This window comes from Lepidothrix coronata, unplaced genomic scaffold, assembly GCF_001604755.1.
Source record: "Lepidothrix coronata isolate B3197 unplaced genomic scaffold, Lepidothrix_coronata-1.0 Scaffold144, whole genome shotgun sequence".
Taxonomy (NCBI): domain Eukaryota; kingdom Metazoa; phylum Chordata; class Aves; order Passeriformes; family Pipridae; genus Lepidothrix; species Lepidothrix coronata.
The window spans coordinates 1,123,128-1,145,544 of NW_016690324.1; the positions used below are offsets into that span (position 1 = coordinate 1,123,128).

General features: G+C 37.9%; 1 protein-coding gene across 3 annotated transcripts in view; it reads right to left on the bottom strand.

Moving 5' to 3' along the window:
- Positions 1-1,375: 1,375 nt before the first annotated feature.
- The window catches only part of CNOT6 (CCR4-NOT transcription complex subunit 6), a 33,515-nt gene continuing 12,473 nt past the window's right edge, over positions 1,376-22,417 (bottom strand). For 2 of the 3 annotated variants that reach the window (XM_017827946.1, XM_017827947.1), the window contains exons 2-12: positions 19,630-19,743; positions 16,974-17,160; positions 13,502-13,587; positions 12,418-12,522; positions 12,258-12,326; positions 10,635-10,792; positions 9,976-10,130; positions 8,846-9,000; positions 7,648-7,878; positions 6,157-6,329; positions 1,376-5,477 (exon numbers count right to left, since the gene is read on the bottom strand). In XM_017827946.1, coding sequence (XP_017683435.1) covers positions 5,265-5,477; positions 6,157-6,329; positions 7,648-7,878; positions 8,846-9,000; positions 9,976-10,130; positions 10,635-10,792; positions 12,258-12,326; positions 12,418-12,522; positions 13,502-13,587; positions 16,974-17,160; positions 19,630-19,741 — 1,644 coding nt within the window. In that variant the 5' untranslated portion in view covers positions 19,742-19,743 and the 3' untranslated portion in view covers positions 1,376-5,264. The remainder of the gene's footprint in view (positions 5,478-6,156; positions 6,330-7,647; positions 7,879-8,845; positions 9,001-9,975; positions 10,131-10,634; positions 10,793-12,257; positions 12,327-12,417; positions 12,523-13,501; positions 13,588-16,973; positions 17,161-19,629; positions 19,744-22,417) is intronic. The other variant, XM_017827948.1, reaches the window with a different exon arrangement.

Genomic DNA, 22,417 nt, shown 5'->3' on the forward strand with positions numbered 1-22,417 from the left:
GTGAGAGACGCTGTTCTCTGTGCACATTCCCTGACAAGTCACCAGCCTCTCCATTAATTAATTCTGGCCCAGCTTCCCTACAGACAGCTCCCCCAATAATATTTGCTAACCTGGCATGTGAGTATTTAAGAGCTTGTAGACTCCAATTTGGAACCATGTAACAACTGTACTCACCTAAAAACGTAACATTAAGTAGATTAAATGCAGCAAGCAAAGGCCCTACAGAATGATTTTATCACTGAGGACCAAGTAGGTGTTTTTCATTCCCATCATGACAGCTGGATTTATAACTCCCATACTTATTTGGTGTGGATGTTACCAAACCAACTGCTGCCACTGGAAAAGATTCATTCCTGGGCCTGAATTCCCAAAAATACTCTTAAGAAAAATTCTACAAGCCACGCTCTGTGGATGGCACTCCAGTCCGCTCATGCTGTGTGCTGGTGAAGCCTGTGTTTCCCGCACCATCTAGTGGCAACCCTGCAAATGTGACGGGAATTAACATCTCACCCACGAGACAAAACCAAAGAGAAATCATTGCTGAGTCTGCAATGGACTCATCGCACTGCTGGGGATTTACAGCTGCTTCAAGACAGCACATTTCAAACCTACAAACCAGCTGAAAACTCTGGGGCCTGTGTTATTCACGGGAACGCTGAACTAGATCATTTATTTTTCATAGCAAAGCAGCAGCAACATCCTGAGCACTGCAGGACCAGGGAGGGGTCTTGTGTTTGTTGTTTGCTGCTGCCAGTGATGGGAACATCACATCAAACACAAGGGTCTGCAGTGTTACACAGACACTGATGCAGAAGCACCCCCTGCCAAAGAATGCGGGATTAAAATAAACTGAAGACAAGAGTTAGTGGAATCTGATTTCTGAAAAAGAATATGGAAGAAACATTCAATTTGTTCCCCTTCCGTGGTAAATTAATGAATCCTTTCCCGCTGTCAGACCCCAAGGCTACTTTGTGCTTTCTGGAGTGGAAGAGGAAGGAAGGAGAGGGGGTCTTACAGGACCCAGACAAAACCTGTGGATCTCCACTGCACAACTGACCTTCCTGGCTGACCTGGGAAGGTCAGAAGATGGCCACAGGGTTGAGATCTGAGTAGGTTTGGACAGGGGTTTTCCACAAGCTCGCTGCTGATCACGCACGCCTTCACTTTGCAAACCAAACCCAACTGATCTGAGCAGAGTTCTGGTCTGCAGATCTAGAAAGTAACAGAAAGTACAGGAAAAATATTTCTAGGATTCTCAAGTTCCTTACATGCTTCCACTATGCCTTCTCACACTTCACTCACTTTGGCTGTATGTGCAACTCTTCAGGAAAAGCTTTAGGAATCAAGTTAAAATATGAATTAGACTTCAGGAAGGTTTGAAACAGATATTGGATTTATTGGTCAGCTATGAGTAGGAAAATACATTGGTAAAGAAAAAGAAGACCCTGTATATAAATATAATACTAACTAGTTAAAATTTGACCAAGAAGAAAGTTCCACTGAAGAGAACAGTAAAAGCCCTTGTTTACCATCAGACCATATTCAGTTTCCCATTTATCTTATTGAAGAGCTGCCTATAGACAAATGCAACATTCTTTGAGCTTAGTGCAGATAATGTGCTGGTTTTTGTTACATGAATGGTAAACAAGAGTTAGTCCAGTGCATTACACATTATACAGAAGTACTGTGAATAAAGACTAAGATATTCTATTTTAGACACTACTTAAACATACCAAGACACTTAAGTGTTACAAATTTATGCAACCAAAGGAAAAGAATAGCAGTTAACATACTAAAAAATACTGTGTCTGGCTGAATGAGAAAGGCTTGCTACTGAAGCGGTTAACTGAACTTTTTTAAAGTTTTACAGTGTAATTAGTTTTCTCCCCCCCAATGGTGTTGCAATTATTTTGTCTTTCATACAGGTTTTGTGTGGCTGAAAAAGCAAAGCATAAGGTATTTTCTAAGCCTGCTCTAAAAAAAAAAACCACCTTGAGAGACTTGCTACAGTTACATCAAAGATGCATACAATGTTCTCAAAATAGTTCTGTCAAATGCTAGCCAATTTTACCTTTTTTTTTAATTTAAAGCTGCTAAAAGGACAAAATAATTACAACTTGCACCAACTTATATGCTCCTTTCCCCCCTATTTGTGTTATGATAAAAGCAGTAACTTGTGGTATTAGTCTTGTACTCTAATCAATTCTTTTAGTTAAAGGTATATTTCAATTTACACTTTTGACACCCAGAATTCTTGGTAAATGTAAATAAAACTAGACAAGATATGGCAGAGTGTACTTTAAGTGGAAAAAAGCCTGGTCTAACCTAAATAAATCCTTTCAACCCCAAGGATGTTCTGTGACTTTTGCTGTATGTGCTTTTACAACAAGAACGCTGAAGGTACAATTATGGCAACACCCAAAACCACCTTGAATAAAAATATTGCAAATAACCATTGCATGTTAAAAACTATGAAGCAAACATTTTGATTTTGTGAAGACACGGTTTATTGCCTTATTCTATGTTATAGCTGGAAATTGAGACTTTTGAGTTAGATTTGTTTGACACAAGAATATGTTTTCTTTGAAAGATTGTTTGACAAAGTTAATCTCAGCTCTGTTTTGGTGCCATCTGGTCTTTCCCTATATTCAAAACATTTCTCCTTCCTTCCTTCAGCCCCCGAGTCACAGCTGCAGTCCAGTTAAAACCCAGTGAAGTCAAAGGAGTGTCTTCAATGGATTCAGTGGGTTTTCAATCAGGACCTGATGGACAGTATAAAAAAGCTGGAGGAAACAGTTATTCAAATGGACCCTTAGACCATAAGGTGACTCAGCAGGAACAGTTGTGTCTCCAAAAGCACAAGGGGCCGTATTTTCACATGCTGTCATAAATCCAAATATTTTTTTAAGACTAAGCAATAGAGGAGAACACATACTGGATAAAGCTCAAACCTTTAGAATCTAACAAGTGCACTCAAGCTCCAGCATCTAATAAAGTAAATTATCCCCCTCTAAAAATACAAAATGAGTAAGTGCTTCCCTTCCCCTTCTGTAAAGCTTTCTGGACTCCTTACACAATCCAGATAATCAGAAAAGAAAAATAGTTTGCTTAGTCTGACAAGCTAAATTGGCTCATCATTACTGGAAATTGTCATGATGTACATTACCAAGACATCATTAAGGAAACATGAGTATAACACCTTTTATTCACACTTTACAAAAAAACCCCAAAAAACAAACAGAAAAAAAATAACACTACGCATTAAGTCTACTACAGCAATACTACCAGCATTTCAATGTACTGATTATAAACTGGACATGTTTGGTGTTTTTACAACTAAAACCAAAACAAAATAACCCCAAGAGATCAGGTCCCAGACAAGGATTCAAGATCAAGATTTCTCCTATTGAAATTTTAAAATGTACATTTTACACATCCGAACTGTTTGCAATTTTCACTTTGAGCTTAAAACAGAACGGTTTGAGCACACTTGTGTGCTGGCTACTTTTCAATAAAATTTTGAATCATTATTACCAATTCACTCTCTTATATATAAAAAAATTCACAATATTTAGAAAGTTTTCTCTTAATGCTCAGTGTCCTTTTGCTTCCCTGCCCGCAGCTGAAACAAAAGCTGTTTAAGACCAAGCTCTCTATCTCCTTTATTTATTTTTTTTTACATTGATTATTCAAGTTGTATTAGTTTAAGGAGACGCTAAATTCTCCCTTTTAGGATAGAAACAGACAAGTTAAATTTGTAAGCTGTTACATACTTGGCTTCATGACACAAATGGCACTGAGGGTACACCAGAACTTCAGTCTTTGCTTGACACTTTAAAATAAGACTTGGTCACTTTAAAAAAAATGATCTGAAGAATTGTCTTTGGGACCTGTATTGAAAACGCATTTATTTTACACTGCTTCATTAATAGAAAATGTAGGGCTAGGTTTGTATCTTCAAGGAATTATACTTTCTGAAACTGAGGAACACACTGAAACGAAAGAGAATCCACATGATAGTAATTCTTAGTGGGAAAAACGGCACTGTGCAATGACACTGAAAGAAGCAGTGCATGGGCATTAGAAGCTAGAAACTGTGTACCCATAACCTGAACATGTTCCAAAGTGTGATATTCAATGCTTCTCAAAGGAAAAAAAGATGCCACAGCTTATACAAAAGTATCTTCATAAAATTTTCACAAGTGTTAACATTATTTAAAAAAATAAAAGAGGATGCACAGGATCTCTCTGCATGCACAGGCAGTGCTAGTTGAGAACAAATTTAAGCAGGCACAGTGGAGATAGGACAAATATTTAAAACAGAAATGAAGAAGCTGTACACAAGTATCCCTAGATTTTACTTCAAAAGTTAGAGATGAGAAAAATATCTGAGTGTATACACATCAGCAATAACTTTCAATCCATACAGGTCTACTTATATTCACTGCTTAGCTTATCTGTTCTGCGAGAACTCTATGCTTTTCTCTCTTTTTTTTTTTTTTAAATCAGAAATAGACAGAATGTATTTAGTTATCTCTGTAAGATATTAAGATTTTATAGGTTTGGATTTTGAAAGCAACGTTCTCAATTGAACATAAAAAGTAGTATAAAAGGGCTAACGAAACCCTAACAGTGCAAATCACTAGCAGAGAAAACCTGTGACAACCTCTTTTACAAGCTGGCCTTTATAACACATGAAAACAGATAAAAATTTAGCCTTAGTTTACAATACAATCATTTTCCAAATCTGAATTTTCTTTTTTTTTTTAAAGTACAAAATCTCATAAATCAGGTTTTCTGTTGTTCATATACAATCAATAAAGGCTAAATTCAAATTCTATATTTTACAAACAAGTCTGAAAAAGGAGGGAGTGAAGTACGGAGAATGTTCTGTGGATGTTCCTACTGGCCTCAAAAAAGTAGTGCTACAGATAACTGTGCAAAGAGAATACACTGTATAACAATTCCCTATTTCAAGGCATGAAAATGTCACGTTGGATAAAAGAAACAGGAAGGTTAATTGTAACGTATTAAAGAAAGGTGCAAATGCACCGATCGCTGTCGAACAGTATACAAAGTATATTGGGCTCAGAATTGTGTCTGTTGATAGCACCTGGCTTTTACTATGTCTTTAGCAAATAATTAGATTTAAGATTAAGATTATTAAGAAAAAAAAAATCCCTGTTGGCCATACCTCACTCCTCTATATTCAGATTTTACAATTGTACAAGTTAGATTGAGGTTGCCCTCTAAAATGTATTTGACTACCTCCTGCCAGGGAGATGGATTCCATTTACAGGAGGCAGGAAAGGCAGCAAAAGCTCCAGTTGTGCAAAAAGTGAGAAGTGGTCAGAAGGGATGAGTGGATGTGGACAACCACTTATATTGTTCTCTATTAACCAATGATGATCCAAAGGTCCAAGAATGCCAAGTATGTTTAGCTGAGGTTTAGAGTAGAAGATGTAATCAATAATACCCTAAAACAAGAGGGAAAAAAAACATTGTTAGTGTTTATTCATGACTAAAGTTATTCTCCCAAACAAGACGTGAGCTCAGTGTTACTGCTAACTGAAATACCCCATTCCTTCTCTATAGCACATCACCAGTTTAGGAGATTTCTTCTTCCTATATGCCATGGGTTGCTCAATATAGATTAGGACAACAAAAGAAAAGCCCACCCTGTATCACTTCTGCTGTGCTTCTGTGGGTTGTAGTTTCCAACCTCCTACAGAGCTTCAAATCCCATTTGGCTCTGGTTTTGAGGAGGAAAAAAGCCATCCTTGTTTTCACTGGGCAACAGAGAACTGAGAGTTTTCCAGAAGCAACATGGATTATTTCCTTGCAGTTGACAGCTTAAGTGCTCCTGTTGTACTGTGTCATTTAGCTTGGGGTATTAAAATACTGTTTACAGGGAAGGTTAACAGCACTCCAATTCTTGCAAATCTATTGCAAGTTACTAAAAAGAAAAAGGAAAATCTGGTTTCCAGGAGACCAAAGTGTTGGGCATTCTAGTTTGCTATGTTTTAAATATAAACTTGGTGAATCTAGTTAGCTGCACCAACAGATTAACTTATTTGTTAAACTTCATACAGCAAATCACATTAGTTACACTTAAAACTGGAAAAAACTTTTCCGAAATACCAGCCAAGTCCTTACCTTGAAGTCAAATGTGTAATTTGTGTAAGGCATTAGACCATGCGTAATTCTTCCATTTGTTGTCCCATTTTTTCCATTACAGCTGAAGTTAGTGAGACTTTCATTGTATCTCAGTTCCTTAAAATCTTTGTGGTTTGTTTCCACTCCGCCAGTGCTCAAGTACTCAACGACACCTATTAAGAGACACACATACACACAGGAAGGGATTAACAGTCACTCAGTAAATAAGTGTGTTTAGGTTCTTGGAAGTCATACATGCAACATTATGCTTTATATAAGCAAAACCTTAACATGTACACAATACAGTTACCAGTATTTCTTTTAAAATATTACAGGACAGTGTATATCATGAGTAAATGTCACCTAAAATAATGAGGCGTGCTTTGATTAGAAAAAAATGAGAAGGTTAATAAGGAATAGGTTGGGAAAGGGAAGATGAAAAATTCAGAAGTAAAATTCTATCAGTGCTAGGCAGTCAGCTTCCTTCTCTCCTTGCTTCTATGCTCAGGTCCTGTCCTTCAGTGTTCTTCAGCTTAAGTGTTGCTAAAGAGCCAACTTCTGAAACTCTACTTCAAATAAAGTTAACTTTAAAGGGGCTGCAAAGCCAAATGGACAAGACTTGTGTCATGGAAAACTGTGACTGTGCCTCAGTTTCAGAATAACTGTGTTGATATTCTGGCAGGTAAAAGAAGCAGTTCATTGTTCTGAAGACAATGAGACACGGGAACTGCAATCACCACTAGAGATACTGGGCTTCCTGGGATCAAAAAGAATCAAATTTCCAGTCCTGCTGAGCAGTAACTGCTCCTCTCAACCCTAACAGATGTTAAGAGTTGCCAAGATGAAGCCCAAAGGAAAGGGGACCAAGAATGGAGATTATTACATTGAACAACCATCAATAAGAAAGGAAGGATGGCTCTTGAGTTCAGCACTTCAGCAGGGTACCTGAGGAAGCCAAGGTGGCAATCACTGAATCTGTTCTTCTCTTGCATTTTATGAAGTTGCCACCAAGTAAAAAAATAAAGTTCCCTGTTAATAAAGAGCTCTGAAGAGTCCCTGTCTAAAGGGGATATACTGAATTTTAGAAGCTCTACAAAAAATGGAGCTACAAAAAATGATTGTATGGTGGTAACTTTAAAGATAAGAAATTATCTTCTCACACTTACAATTAAGAAAACCCAATTATCAGCAACACATTCATGTTTCCAGTTATTTCTGGAAGATATTTTTTTCCTTTCCATTCCTGTATTTTAAGATAATAGTGGAAATGCTTCTGAAAGACCTGACATAGCTATACTACTGCATAACAATAAGGTCACTCACAAATTAAACAGTTTTACCTTCTCTCTCTTACTTCTATTCTCGTAGTAGCTTTAGAGCTTATATTATCAAACAATGCATTCTCTAAGTTGAAAACTCCTTTAAAAAAGCAAGAACTTTAAATTGTTACACACTTGAAACAGTCTAAAGAATAAGAAATAGAACTCTTACCAGAGTCTGGTAGAGAATTGAGATCTGCACACAGTACAAGTGGAATGGTTCCAAGTTCTCCCGAAACACCAGGTTTGAGACTACGAGAAGCTTTATCAATAATGTTCTTTACCTCGGACAGGAACATCATAGTCTGAACCAGCTTCACATCAGAATAATCTGGGTCCCAATGCATATGTGCATTAGCTACAAGAACTAGCTGCTTTTCCATCCCAAGATGTGGCTTTCCAGCTAAAATTTAAAATCAGTTATTTACTTTACATGGTCGGCAACAGAAAACAGTATTACTGAAGTTTAAACAAAATGTTTGAGGGAACCAAAACATAAAATACCAGTATGACTTCAAGAGGGTTAATACCATTTAAATCAAGAGGGTCAGACAAGTCCTCTTATATCTACCAAGTGTTTTAGTGGATGTAAAGCATTAGGAATGATATTTCACTTTCAAGACCATTAGTGGATCAGCCATCTTGTTACATGTGATGCTTATGTATCCAAGAATGCTGTGAATTAACATAAATAACAGATAATCTAATTACAGGCAAATAGTGTTGTTCTAAAAAATTACATGTTTTCCTCAGGCTGTGACAGTAAACAGGCACTGCTCATATCTTATTAGGCAGTGAGCTCTGAATTCTAAGTTATTCACATTCTAAGTTACCTCTCTTGCTAGAAGTGTTTTTTAAAAGGCTTGTTTGTTAGAATCTGAATTAACAGAATATCATTTGGATAAATATAACACAGGTTGAGTAGGTTCCCACTGCGATACTTATAAAGCCAATTTACATTTCCTAAATTAAGAATGACAGGGCAGAACAAACAGGTTGTATGACAACCGAAGGAAAATAACAAGCTAAAATGATGCAGATACATGCAACTAACACCATCAATTCTTTGATACTTATAAACTTCAAGGGAAAAAAACCCACCACCAAAAAACCAACAACAAAATCACTCAAACTCAAGTCTTTATAGCTTTTTTTCCTTAAAAAATATAAGTGGGGGGAAAAAAATCTTCGTAATTTAAACAACGTGACTTTTCCCCAAATCTCCTTTGGGAATAAATTTGTCTGAACATACAATGTGCCAAGCCATATTCATCTGCAGAACCTAGTTTCTCTTGTTTACCATGACAAAAGTCAATTTTTTCATTTACAAAGTACAATCTATTTTAAAAAATAAATTAAATGGGACTTACATGACATTTCTATCAATTCCTTTCGCAGTTCTAGCAGTACAGCAACTCCAATGTTATCTTTTGTCATAACTCTGTTCAGCATAGCTTCTGACCCTTCTGAGTTTGCCATTGCTAGTTGATTGAACTCAACAGTATGTTTTTGAACCAAAGTAAATCTGAAAGAAAAAACATCATGTATACTTTTTTCAGCAGCCAGATACAGTAGGAAACGTTATAGATAATTCACCTTTTAATTGAATCTCAAACATGTTTATGATGTGAAAGTCTCAGCCAGTCACATCAGTTCATAAAATCCTAAACTGAAATCAAGGGATATAGTTTTCCTAGCAATTTTCATGTATTTTATACTACTTTAGTTTCAATTAAAAGATTTTATTGAGAGAGACACTATAAAAAAGTCAAGTTTGTTTTTAATTCTGCATCAGTTTCGAGGTCAAAGATGCAGGTTTAATAGAGAGGGACTAAATAATTTTAATAAGCCACTTGGCATCAAAACTGGCACCTGCACTTAATTGTGGACACAGAGGAATGGAAAGGGGACATTACTACCCTCAAATTCAAACAGCTGTACAAGTGCAATATGATACAACCAGTATCTACAGCTCTTAAATTATTACTTTTTTCTACAGAAGCATGGAGTGATACCAAGTGCTTTGTCTTTCAATTTACCAGAAGCCTAATACATCAAAAAGTCAATGCCATCTGAGGTCTTATTTCAGTAATTTGGGGGATTATAAATTCCTTTACTAAAAAAAAAAAAACAAACAAGAAAATTTGCTTCATTTTTTCATTAATTTCTTATTTTTTTATTATTACCACCTAATGGTTGGGACACAGACACTCAACAATTTTAGTATAATTTAGTGAACTCCCAAACCAGCACTGCTCAAACAAAATGAAATTTCACCTTAAAAGAAAACTTCAAGGTAAAATATTTTACTGCTAATTCTACACAGAATGATTTCTCTCACACAGACCACTCCTTCTAGGGGTAGGACTGCTCTGCAAGAAACCCTGCATGGCTACAAAAGGGCAATTAAAGCCAAACTGTTTGAGCTATAGACTGACCTGGGAAATTATGTGAAAGACAGCAAGAGACAACAGAAGGTTTTGCAGAACACATCACTTACTTTTCTGTTTTGAAAAATATTGCACAACCATCAACATGTTTTCTTTCCTGTTCTGACATTGTCCTAGCTCTAGATTTTGGACTGAAGAATCCATTATAGCCACGTTCTTTCAACTCTACCAGGAAAAAGCTGTAGTACTGTTCCGTTTCAACCTCCTGTAAAATAAGGCAGAACAGCATGAACGTACTGTTAGCAAAACACAGAAGACTGATATTATTTAGACTCTTCAGAAGTGTAAATCACTTTCAAATTAGATTTAAGGGAAAAAAGAAATCTAGGAATTAAGTGCATCAGAGAATGCAAATTTGAGAGCAATATCCTTATTTTAAGAAAATATAAATGAATTTCTGTAATCCCCCGAGTTATGATTATCTCAAGCCTCTTATTTGAAAATGTGTCAATTAGAGCCCCACATACACACACGGGCACAAAGACACCCCCACGTACACTTCTTTGATCAGGGGCTGCTGGTTCCCATTCCAACTGCGGGGGCTGAAAGCATTCTTTTGATGTCAAGCAACAAATAACGTTCTAAACATCGCTTCTTTTTTTTCTTTTGTTTCCACAAGGTTTTGAAAACAGAACGTTTACTATAAATACATTTAACGTGAAGGAACCCGGCACACGGGAATAGAAAGAAAGAATGGTGTATCTTTTACCTGCAGGCTTATGATGTCAGCATTGCAGCTCAGGATTTCCTGCATAATGGCTTTTTTTCTGTACTCCCAGTTCAAGGCCCAAGATGGACAATAGCCATACAGCTGCCGGGTGGCATATTTGTCACAGAGGACGTTGTAACACATGACAGAGAACAAGGCTGAAGAACAGTGATTTCAATCAATAATTACACACTGATATATTAAAAAACTATACAGTTATGTTCTTGGCTTTTGTCTTCTGCAAATTCATCAATTCGTGCCTCATTTGTTTCAACCAAAACACAGCATATTTATCTAAGCTGAGAAAAACTGTCAGGCTTTCTAGGGAGAAAAATTACAACTCTGGACTTCTGGCATCTGTTTTCTAGCATTTAATTAGGAAACAAACACCCCCCACCCCTTATATGATTAATGCAGTAAACAGCAGACAAACATATTTTTTGCTAAGTGGTGCTGTACTGTGAAAAACCCAAACCAAGGTAAATGTATCTGAACACTTATATTTGCCAGCTATACAAAGGTCTGTAAGTCTTTAATTAAGATTCTTTAAAATCTACCTTAATTATTACCATCACAAACTGTAACAGCAGGCTAAGGATCTCTTCAAACAAAGAAAAGGTATAGGCAAAATAACCCCCCAGCTATTTCCACCTCGAAAAGCTTACAATTCAGGCAGAAGACACGAAACATCTACTCTCTGTATTCATTTGAAATAGGAGTAATATAATAATGAGACAGTTTGGGGCAACTTGACATGTAATCCAGCAGCATGGATTTAGGGGGTTGCCTCATTGCTTTTTTGGGGTTTGTTTGCTTTTCAAAAGCACTTCAGGAATGAGATACTTGAACAACAATGAGATACTGGAAGCTTACTCAGAGCTCCTCTAAAACATGGGAAAAATAAAACCCAAGACCATTGTTTGAAGATACTGAAAATTGAGGAAACAATCTGGGGCTGATTGTTTCAAAGCCCAGCATTTTGAAAACAAACAAATAAACAGGTGACAGCAAAAGACAAGCTGGATTTACAGCATGACCTTTGAAGCAATTGCCTTAATAAAATCAACAGGGGAAAGTAATGTACAACAGCCCTGAAAGAGAGGTCACTGCAGTAAATGAGAAATACACCAATTTCTGGTGTGCAGATAAATAGAAAGGGCTATATTTTAGATAATTTATGCAGCAAAAAAATCAGCAAAGAATTAAACTTACTTGAATCCCAACAGCAAGAAAAGTGCAGTCAAAGATAATACATTGGTTACTTAAAAAAAAAAAATCTATGTTTTTTGGACATTATGCTTATATTCTTCCATTTTTTTATTCTTCAACAAGTGTTAAATTAAGCCTGTTAAAATTCCACTATTTAACTAATTGTGGACAACAATTTCAATTCCTGTGAGAAGGACGTTAATTAAAAAGAAATTACTTCAGAGTAAACCATGGGTAAATCTGGAACAGGTGTTCCAACTGGGACAGAACGACTTCAGCTGGCTGGTCAGCACTGCAGAGATGACTGGTTAATTTAAGCACTGATTTTTTTTTTTTCCCCCAGTAAAGATCAACATCTTTCATTAAAAGGAAAAAAGGAAGAAGAAAGGAAAACCCCTTCCAGTGTTACAGTACCTGTTGGTCTTGTACGGTCTGGTTCTTGCAACATAATCCAAGATCTTGGAGGTGGCTGTTCTGTCGAAACTATGGGAACATTTTAAAATAGAGATACAACAAATTATAATCACATATATATTACACAGCAGAAATAAATGTTTTAAGAATGATCACTTACTTCTTTTTGCAGTACCTGCCAAATTATCAAGCAAATAGTTCAGTAGCCTTCGTGTCCCATCTGGTTCCTGATACAGGTTCAGAATATCCTGTGTAAGTGGGTTTCCTGCAAACCAATTCACAGGAATATTGAATAAAATATACAGAACTATTGCAAACTTACATATCAGTGTTTAAAGCTGGCCTCTGGGAGAAAAGATACCGCACCTACTATGAACTGTTTTGGGGTTTCAGATCTCAGGTCTTCAATCCCACAAAACACTGGATGTGTGGATAGCTCTAGTGAAGTTACCACAACCCCTCTTGAGACTGCCTTCTGACTGAACCCCCAGGGGTGGTCCCTGGACCAAGGAGTAGTGAAGAACTGGTGTGGCAGAACACACAGGCTGAGCTGATGAGCCCAAACACAGGAGCCACCTCTGCTCGGTGTGAGTGAAACATCCACCATCAGTTTATCTGCCAGGCAGATCTGAGCAGAGACTCTGCCATCTGCCAAACATAAGCAGATTGCAAGAGTTGTCATGGACAACACACGCTGCAATTACCCAGGTTTAAGGGGGAGAAAAACAGATTTTGAGACTCAACAGTGTTTAGAGGTATTATATTCCTCAGTGCTCCTGATTTTATGACTGAAATTGCCCAAGGTCAGCAATTTTATAGCTAGAATCCATACAGTTCAGAGCAAAAAAAAAAAAAGGCAAGACTTAAATTGGTGCTTGCATAAACAGCAGAGTGCCCTGCAGCTGTACAAAGCATGTTCCCTTTCTGGTTCGAGATGTACCTACATTTAACTACAGACTACTTTTTAGTTAAAGCACCACTGCATTCAAACCCTATGCAAGCAACAGAAAGCTTCTGCTCACTCTGCAAAAAGAGAAGCAAACCCCTTCATGTGTGCACTGCTTTGCCAAACTTGTTATTTTTCTAAATAATCCCTAAATAACAGTATTTATAAATGTGGAGTGAGTAGCTGCATCTGGGATTGCTAATCAGTAACATTTTATGAACTGGCAGTCTACAGCCATTACAAGAGTGATATCACTAAACAAGCATGGATACCAAGAAAAAAAAAAAAGCAGTAATACCTTTCAGACCCAAAGTCTGTAACTGGAACAGTTTTCCCAGCTCAAAAGGTAAAACTCGTAACAGGTTGTTATTTAAATGTAGTTCCCTGTAGACAGAGCAAGAACCATACAGGGCTGAAAACAGAGTAACATTTGTCTGCAGCAGTACAGTACAACAATTGAACCAGAAGAGAATCAATATACTGCAAACCACAATATTGAAAGACTAAACAGCAATAGTTGGGGAAATCCTGCTGTACTGGGACACACACACAGACAAAACACCTATTATTAAAGTACAGAGGAAAGGAGCTTTATCTTAAACAGTCAGACATTTTGCAAACATTAGCAGTAATAAAACACTTCAATATCTACAAGTGATGAAGCACTAACAGCTCAGACAAACCAGACCATGAAACAGTTTGGCTGTGACTGAAGACCAAATAAAGGGAAATTATTTGAAAACAAATAAGAAAAAAAGCCAGGATCGTGGCAGTATGATTAGAACTATGACATTACCATGCAATAGTCATTCACAACAGTAATTTTCCATTGGTTTGGGTGGTTTTCTTTTCATAATTTCAGGGTTAAGACAAAATACGTGCTTTTTAACTGACAGAACCAATATGCAGACAGTAACAGAATTCATGTCCTGAATTCTAATATCCCAACAAACTGAGCAAAGTAAATGGACTTGTTAGGAGCTTTTCACTTTCTCAAATACATTCCCACTAAGCAGTGAAGACTTTCATAGAATCACAGTCAATATAAAGTTGCTGCTTTGAAGTTTTTACAACTTGGTGCCTAGAGACTTGTAGGGTATTTTCTGGGCAACAAAAAAGGAAAAAAAGAAAAAAAAAAGGAAACCTGGATGCCAAGAGTTATCTTAACTCTTTTAGATTTCTACATAACAGCATTTGAAGCTGTCAATGTCTTTCTTGTTGTGAGGGGCCCAAAACTGAAGGCAGGATTCGAGGTGTGGCCTCACCATTGTCAAGTGCAAGGGGATGATCACTACCCTGGTCCTGCTGGCCACACTGCTGCTGACACAGGTCACGATGCCATTGGCCTTCTTGGCCATCTGGGCACACACTGGCTCATGCTCAGCCACTGTCAACCAGCACTCCCAGGTCCTTTCCCCCCAGGCAGCATTCCAGACACTGTTCCTCCAGCCTGGAGCACTGCAGGGGGTTGCTGTGATCAGAGTGCAGGACCTGGCACTTCACCTTACTGAACCTCACACAACTGGCCTCAGTCCATCGATCCCTCTGCAGGGCCTTCCTACCCTCCAGCAGATTGACACTTCCACCCAACTCTGTGTCATCTGCAAATGTACCAAGGGTGCACTCAAGTTCTTTCAAGCATATCAAGAGAATCTGTTTTACAGCTGAGCTTTCCAAGATAACATGTTACAGTGTTTATTTTTTCTCCTCTTTCTGCAAAGATCAGAAATCCTACTGCTCTGACACCTCTTTTTTCAACTACCTGCAGTAAAAAGGGAGATGAAAGGAGCCTTGGGTGAGCTCTGCTGTACAGACCAAACCCAGAGCTCCAGATGTGGGAGCTGGAAAAGCTGTTATCAGTTCTCACTGGTGAGAGCACAAATGATTTCTGTGGCTCAGGATATCAGCAATGCCCAGCATTGAATTACCGTTGGTTTGAACGACTTCCCAGAAGCCATGGGAAGTGTCTGCAGTAAGAGCCAGCCTGAAACATAAGACCCTGGCCCAGCTGAGACCTGCAGTGCACTATCACACAGGATGTGCTTATGGGCTTTTCTTCACCTTCACCACCATGAAAAGCAACCACGGACCAGCTGCAGTTACCGAGGACAGAGAGAATGCTGTGGATTAATGCACAGCTTTTCACATCCAGACCCGGGCTCAAGTGTTATGTTTAGGTCATAAACAGAGAACTAGTGTGATCCTAGACCTTAGCTACACATCTCACATCTACAAGATTTAGCCTTCTTTACTCAAAAGAAACTTGGAAGAGCTGAAGCCTTACAGCCAGAATAAATCGGGAAGAGTGCTGGGCAGAAGGTGTAATGACTTCTGACATTCCTGCTGACTCCACACTGCTGAGCCATCTCCATGTCATGGGCATTACACTTACAAAAATGTTGTAAAAGGAAGAAGACTGAAAGGATGCTAATGAAGTACAAAGATGAATTTGAGAATATTCCAGTAAATTTAGGGTTACTAGCTCACAATACCCCAGGAGTGGATAAAGAAGGGAAGAAACCTGTTACTAATAACTGCTTTTAATAGAAAAAGTAATGCAAAGAACTAGAACTCAGAACAGACTACTTCACAGCTGAAAACAACTATACAACACACTACAAAACAGAGCTGCCAATTATGCTTCACAAAGCAGGATCTCTTTGCTCAGCCTCCAGGGCTGAGACTTGAACTGCTCTGGAATTTGAGCATTTAGTACCAATTTAATCAGCTACTCTAATCCTCCCCAACAGAGCAGACTTTTCTAAAGGAGAAGAAAATGCAATGACTGATATTTCTATGCACAAACTTGCTTTGCTTCCAGTTTCGTGAAAGCTGTGCTGGCAGCCCATTTCTCTATTGTGGTCTTTACTTCTAATAACATTCTCATTACTTTTAGACTTTCTGGATTTAAGAAAGCTGTTCATAAGTGTCTTCAAAATTAACAGCAATGAAAGCAATTACTGGCAACTGTCTAATAAACCAAAGATAAAGCTCTTCCTTTGGGTCAAAGACTGTTGCCTGCAAATATTTAGTCTTATATAAATAATTTATATATTTACATAACAGTGTTTCTACAATGTGAAATACTGCAGCCTTAAGCATAATCAGCATAGGCATCACTATGCATGTTTCAATTCCAAAAGGAGTTCTCATTCCATGCTAACTTTGCACATCTCAGCATTGCAAAATTGAAGGAAAAAAAAATCAAAAAGCTGTGTTTAGAACATTTTTTCCTCCTCCCCAGTTTGCACAGGAATGCAGTTACATCATAGCAAAGGTGGGGAGGAGATATACTAGATATGTTGTAATTGTTATACAATAAACAGAATAAGAACTATTGTTAGGAATAATCACTAAATATGCACAAAGAGGAAAAAACTGTAGTTAACACAATTATAAATGTTTAATCTGACCTCTCTCCTACCTTACTATGAGTTAAAAGCAAATTTTTTGGTGCATCAGTTACTCTGTGAGAAAAAAAACCAGATAAAAGAGTCTGGAAGAAAATGCCTGAAAGGAAACCTGACTTGGATAAATATAAAATAGGTGATTGCCATCAAACCAAGCACTTCTGAGGCTCATTCTGTGCTGTCATACCCTGGAATAGGAGATCACAGAAAAACCAGCACTGCTGTAGCTTCACAGACCACAGCAAGTATTCAGGAGACAGATAAGAAGGGAGGAAGGGGGAACTTACTTATGCTGAAATTTAAACTGTTGCTACAAAGACAATTAAAGACCAATTTTAACTCCTGTTAAGATTTACATACCTGAGTGACACCATGTTTCCGAGCTCTGCTGGTAAACTGCGAATTTTATTAGAGGACAAGTCCAGATATACCAGATTGTGAAGCTTGGCAATGTCTGAAGGAATACGGGATAAGGAATTGTCACTGAGATGCAAAGCTGTCAAATGGGTCAGTGTCCACAACGATGAACTCAAGCTTCTCACTTTCCCTGTGGAAGGAAGGAAGAGAAAATAGAACATTTTAGATTTAGCAATAATAACACATTTGAGGGAAGTTCTGTTAGGGTTTTGTTGGGGGTTTTATCATTATTGTTTTATTCAATGAGAATTCCATTAATCACCAATTCTATAGATAAAAAATTTTTCAATGCACAGGACAATACAATGTATTGCCAGGGATGCTTATGTTGTTTTTCCCAATCTATACTTAAGGTTTAAACATCTTTCTCAAGTTTCATACAAGACAAGACATATTTACTAGCTGACCATGAATTTAATAATTACCAGAGGTGTAAGAAACAGATTTTTTTCAATTATGCTTTATGTTTGAGATGAAAGAGCTTTGGCCCTTATTTCTGCACATCTTTCAAACCAAAAATCTTTTTTCTATGGCATTAATCCAGCCAAGAACAGATAGAAACACTATATTTAGGGTGACTAAGATGCTTAGTTGAGAACATGGATTTCCATCTGGTATTCAACTAAAAGCTGCATAAACTATTGCCAGATATTTAAAAAAAAGGTATGATTTTTTGTATAAACTGAAGGGTGGAAACATGGATTTGTGTGACAGAATCAAGATTTTTACATTGCCACATGCAAGGAATGTGAGATATCATCAGAAGGTCTCAAAACATTTCTTCTCTCCAAGATTTTTTTCCCCAAGGAGTAGATCCTTTTTCGTTTACAGAAGTCATCTCACTATACACCAAAAGCATTAGAAGAGGAGAATCAACCCCAGTTTGTCCAAGGCAAAAAGTTACTTTAGAAATCCCACTGTGACTCATCGATGTTAAGAACAGTCTGGTTAATATTATACCAACATACACACTTCAGAATTCTTTTCCTTAAATGATTTTCTTCAAAACAAAAGAATTCATATTTAGTGCCTGAGGAAAGTTACACTGATACACGTGTATCTGGGACTCAGTCCCTGGTGGCAAAAGGTTTAAACACAGGTATCATTTCCAGTAAAGCTGTAACAAAGTGAGGGGTGTAAAAAACCCTGCAGTAAAAAAGCCCAGCGATTTAAAGGAGAGCAGTTAAAACATTTGTGCCTTTTTGTATTAGATGGCCAAGTATTTTGCAAGGAAAAGACAGTGTGAACAACTAATAAAAACACTGCATGCTTTATTTTGCAAGGCAAATGCCTTCAGCTTTTAAAGGATTGATGCTGCTCTAATGCTCGTTAAGAAGCCTTTTGAAAGGTTTTAAATACAAATCAATAGTTCTTTGCATTTTTAAAACTGAATTAACACCTCTTCCCCACCCCCAATGCAAACAGGTGACAGTGATCAAAGAAACCCTTGTAGCTGACAGGATTTCCAATCCACATCCCTGATCCAGCCTCTCCCCTACACCACCTCTCTTGGCGGGAATGAGCCTGCAGTGAGATTACCAGGCATGAAAGGAAAGAGCCATCACTTAATGCACTTCCTGTGCAGAGCAGCAGATGTCCAAGAGGATTCCAAGCCTAATGCCGATATATAATGCTGATTCCTGAAGCAGCATTTAACTGGGTTTCTGCATCTGTAACCTTCAGTAAAGAATGCCATTCACGTGGTAAGGCACGTGCCACTGGAAGCAAGACACAGATTCAATGAACTGGATGGAAAGGCTCTCCACAATGTGATGAACTGGCTGTTTATTCCTTCTTCCATAAATTTCTCTATTGAACAGTCTTTTAGAAATACCACATGCCAATTTTTTCAGTCTCATAAAGAACCTCCATATTTAAACAAAATTCAGCCTAAGTTTCAAACATCATAAAAAATTTCTTTAATTCTTAAAATATTTGCTTGAATTGCCCTGTAAAACACACTTTTTGCAACAAAATCAGGATTTACTTTACAAATCAAGTGACACTAGTGTCCCACATCAGTTGAAATTCATGCTTACAAATTCTGAGCATTATCTTATTTTTGAGAAAAGATCCAAGAGTCAAACAGTATCTCAAAGCTTGCACAGATCCTGGAGGCTTTGGGGATTGTCTTTAATCTCAAGAACAAAGTAAAATCTACAACTGCTTTTAAACAGAAAATTTCTGCTTCAATAGAAACTATGTCATGGACTAACACATTGCTGTTCCATCACTTACAGTAAGTACATCACTGACACACCTACAGATCAACTCCAACCTCACGCTCTTCTCTTGGACAAATCAGATTTTAAATTCATGCTTTCACTCACTCCATCTTCTTAAAACACAAAGAGCTCACAGCCATACCCTCACCTTCACAACTTTTCTACACGTGGGGATTCCCCACCTGCCCCAGCTTAGTTCCCCTACAGCTCCCCATGTTTTCCCAACCCACGCTCTTCACACCCAAGGCTGGCAGCTGCTCTCCTGGTGTTCTGCTGGCTCACTTCAAGGTGGGTGACTCCACTCTACACTACTTGTCCCAGCCCATACTACTTGCAATGAGTTTATAACTCAGGCCCATGCCTCAGTTTCTTACCACTTATTTCCAACTCTGCCCAGTGTGATTTCTTTCCATTGGCTGCTTCCTCTGAGGACATAATTGTGTACATCCTCCGTGGATCAGGTGGATCGTACTTTTCCTTGGGCATTCCTGTTGAGACAAAAAGACAGTTAATTGAGATGTTATATACTGAGAATTCTTCAGAAGGTAATTCCTGTTTCAGTTAGATTTCATATGGGATGTCTGCTCCATGTATTTTTCAAACTTATGGATAAAGATAACCCACACCCATTTATAAACTTCACTGAATGGGAAAACTGCTATAAAATAGAAGAACAGAGATTCCTGATGCTCCCAGAATTGCAGGTGACAGCCTCACACCCCACCCAATAATTTACCAACATCTGTAAACCAACTTATATGTTGTCTCCTGCCACCTCCCATGGGTATGTCATATGTCCTTCAAAACCAACCCATTCTACTCCAGGCTCTTGGTTCTTCAGCAATGAAACTTCAAAAAGTGATAATCACCACAGCTGGGATTTCACTTCTACTCATACAGAACACATTAGCTAATAAATCTGATTATCTATCAGTTCCAGGTTTACTGCAATTCTCAACTTTTCACACAAATCAGCATCATGAAAGAATTAAGGTTTCAAAAAGATCCTCAATTCTTTAAGTCTGCAGAATTATAGGTTTTAATCCAACCTTCAGCCTACTCTTGCAATCTGAAAATATTGTACCCGAGGCAGACGTTTCTATCACTTTCTGCAGCCAAGTATTTAATACTGAAATTTAACTCCATTTTTCTCATTCTTTTTCGCGTCTTTCCTGGTAACTTTGCAAGAAGCATTTTTCTAGGTTATTTCTTTTTACCATACCCACTCATGGACCATGAGAGAGAAGCAGCATATCTTCCTCTCTAAAACACCCTCCTTCCAGCTTTCCTGTACATCAACATACTTGTACTGTGCAAAGAGGAGAGGGGAGGAAAAAAGGATTCCTGGCTCCATAACAAAGCCCTGTGCCATAACCCTCCCTGCACCACCAGCTAGCTCTCCTCTGTCCCAGGAGAAATACATCTGGGGTTTACTGAGTTTAAGAGGAAAACCAGCTTACATAGTTTTTAAATAACTAAACCAACACTGTATTAATTTATAAATTAGCTCAGTGCTTTAAAGTTACACAGGACTTTGAGTATAAATCACATTTATCACAAATAAGAGCAATGATTTTGCATTGCCCTACATATATCCTAGAGTTTTTATGGCAAATATTTCTGTGTCTTAAGCTGCCACATCTAAATACATACAGAAAGGCACAAGCAACAAGCTATAAATGTATTTATATGAAATAAAGATATTAAACAATGGTGGCTCGAATCACATTTACAAACACATTAAAAGCAATACTCTGCAATTATGCAACAAAATACATTACGGTGATAACATAATGCTACCCAAACCCACTCAATAAACGAGCAGCTATACTGGTCAAATTCTTAAGGACATCTTCCTACCAGGTCTTTAAAGGTTTTCTTATTTTTTCACATCCCTGGACAAAGTGAAGAGTGTTGTCATTGTAGAGAATAAACAAATAATAACTGCTAGTAAATAAGGCCATCAACCAGACTTATTATCTGTTTATTGACTTTACTGAAAAATGTTTACTTTGCACGTTAAAAAACCAACAGAAACTCACCAAAACTTTCTGCTAACTCTGCAACTTAATTAAAATAAAGCTTTTAGGCACCACAAGCTTACTTTAATACAACAGCTCTTTTACTAATCACACTCCTCCTTTCCTTTCCCACCTCCCACTACTGGCCTAAACCAGATTTCTGCAATGAAAAGAAATTCCCCTTTAAGAAGTGAATTGTGGGTAAAAGGATGTGATTATAAATAGCAGCTGGGTGAGGCTCCCTCCAGACTGAAGGCCCTTGAGTACCCAGGGTGCGGGAATCACCAAGTGTAACACTTTCTTCATCAAACTAAACTAATTAACAGAGAGGAGATTGGATTATAACCACTGGAAAGGTAAAAGCATAACTTCTCCCTACAATAACTATGCAACTGGTGCAAGAATATATAGCAAAGTAATGTACAGAGCATCTCTTCTGAAATTCCTGTATATGTTATATATAATTCACAAAGACCAACACCGTGTAGGAATGCTCTGGTTTGTCAGGAAACGTTTACCTTGCTCAGTCTCTTCCTGCCCCTCCCTGAATTAATAAATATGTTCCAATTTTTCAAGAAGCAGGTATACCAGAGACAGAAATCTCATTCAGTACAGAAACACGAATGCTCCCCAGAGCACACTCAATCACATGCACTAATTAACAGCCTTGCTGGTACCAGCAGCAGATCACCCCTCGCTACCAGAAGAGGATGACATACTTTTCCAGTGGGTTTTGTTAATGTGCACTAAAACAATTAGAGATTTAGGAATTTGAGGTTTTGACACTGGATCCTGGTGACCCTGCACTCCCAGTCCATCCATGACACTACCCTCCCTCATGAAAGTTCCTGCTCTTGATGGTTTTTCCTGTCTCACTGCTGCATTTCTCAGTGAATGATTCCCTGCTGTTTAGGATTACCAGGTGCCAAAAAAGCAGCAAAAGCTTGAGAGCCTCCTGGCTGAAGGAATTACTGCTGACCAAGAGCATCACTGACATCAGCCACACCAAGGATACTGTCACACCAGGCATTAGCATATCTTTATCCATTATCCAGAGCTCAAAACTTCTCAGGAACTGACAGCAAGGCTAAATTTGGGTTGTATTTCACAGGACATCATAGAACATCAGCACAATACCTTG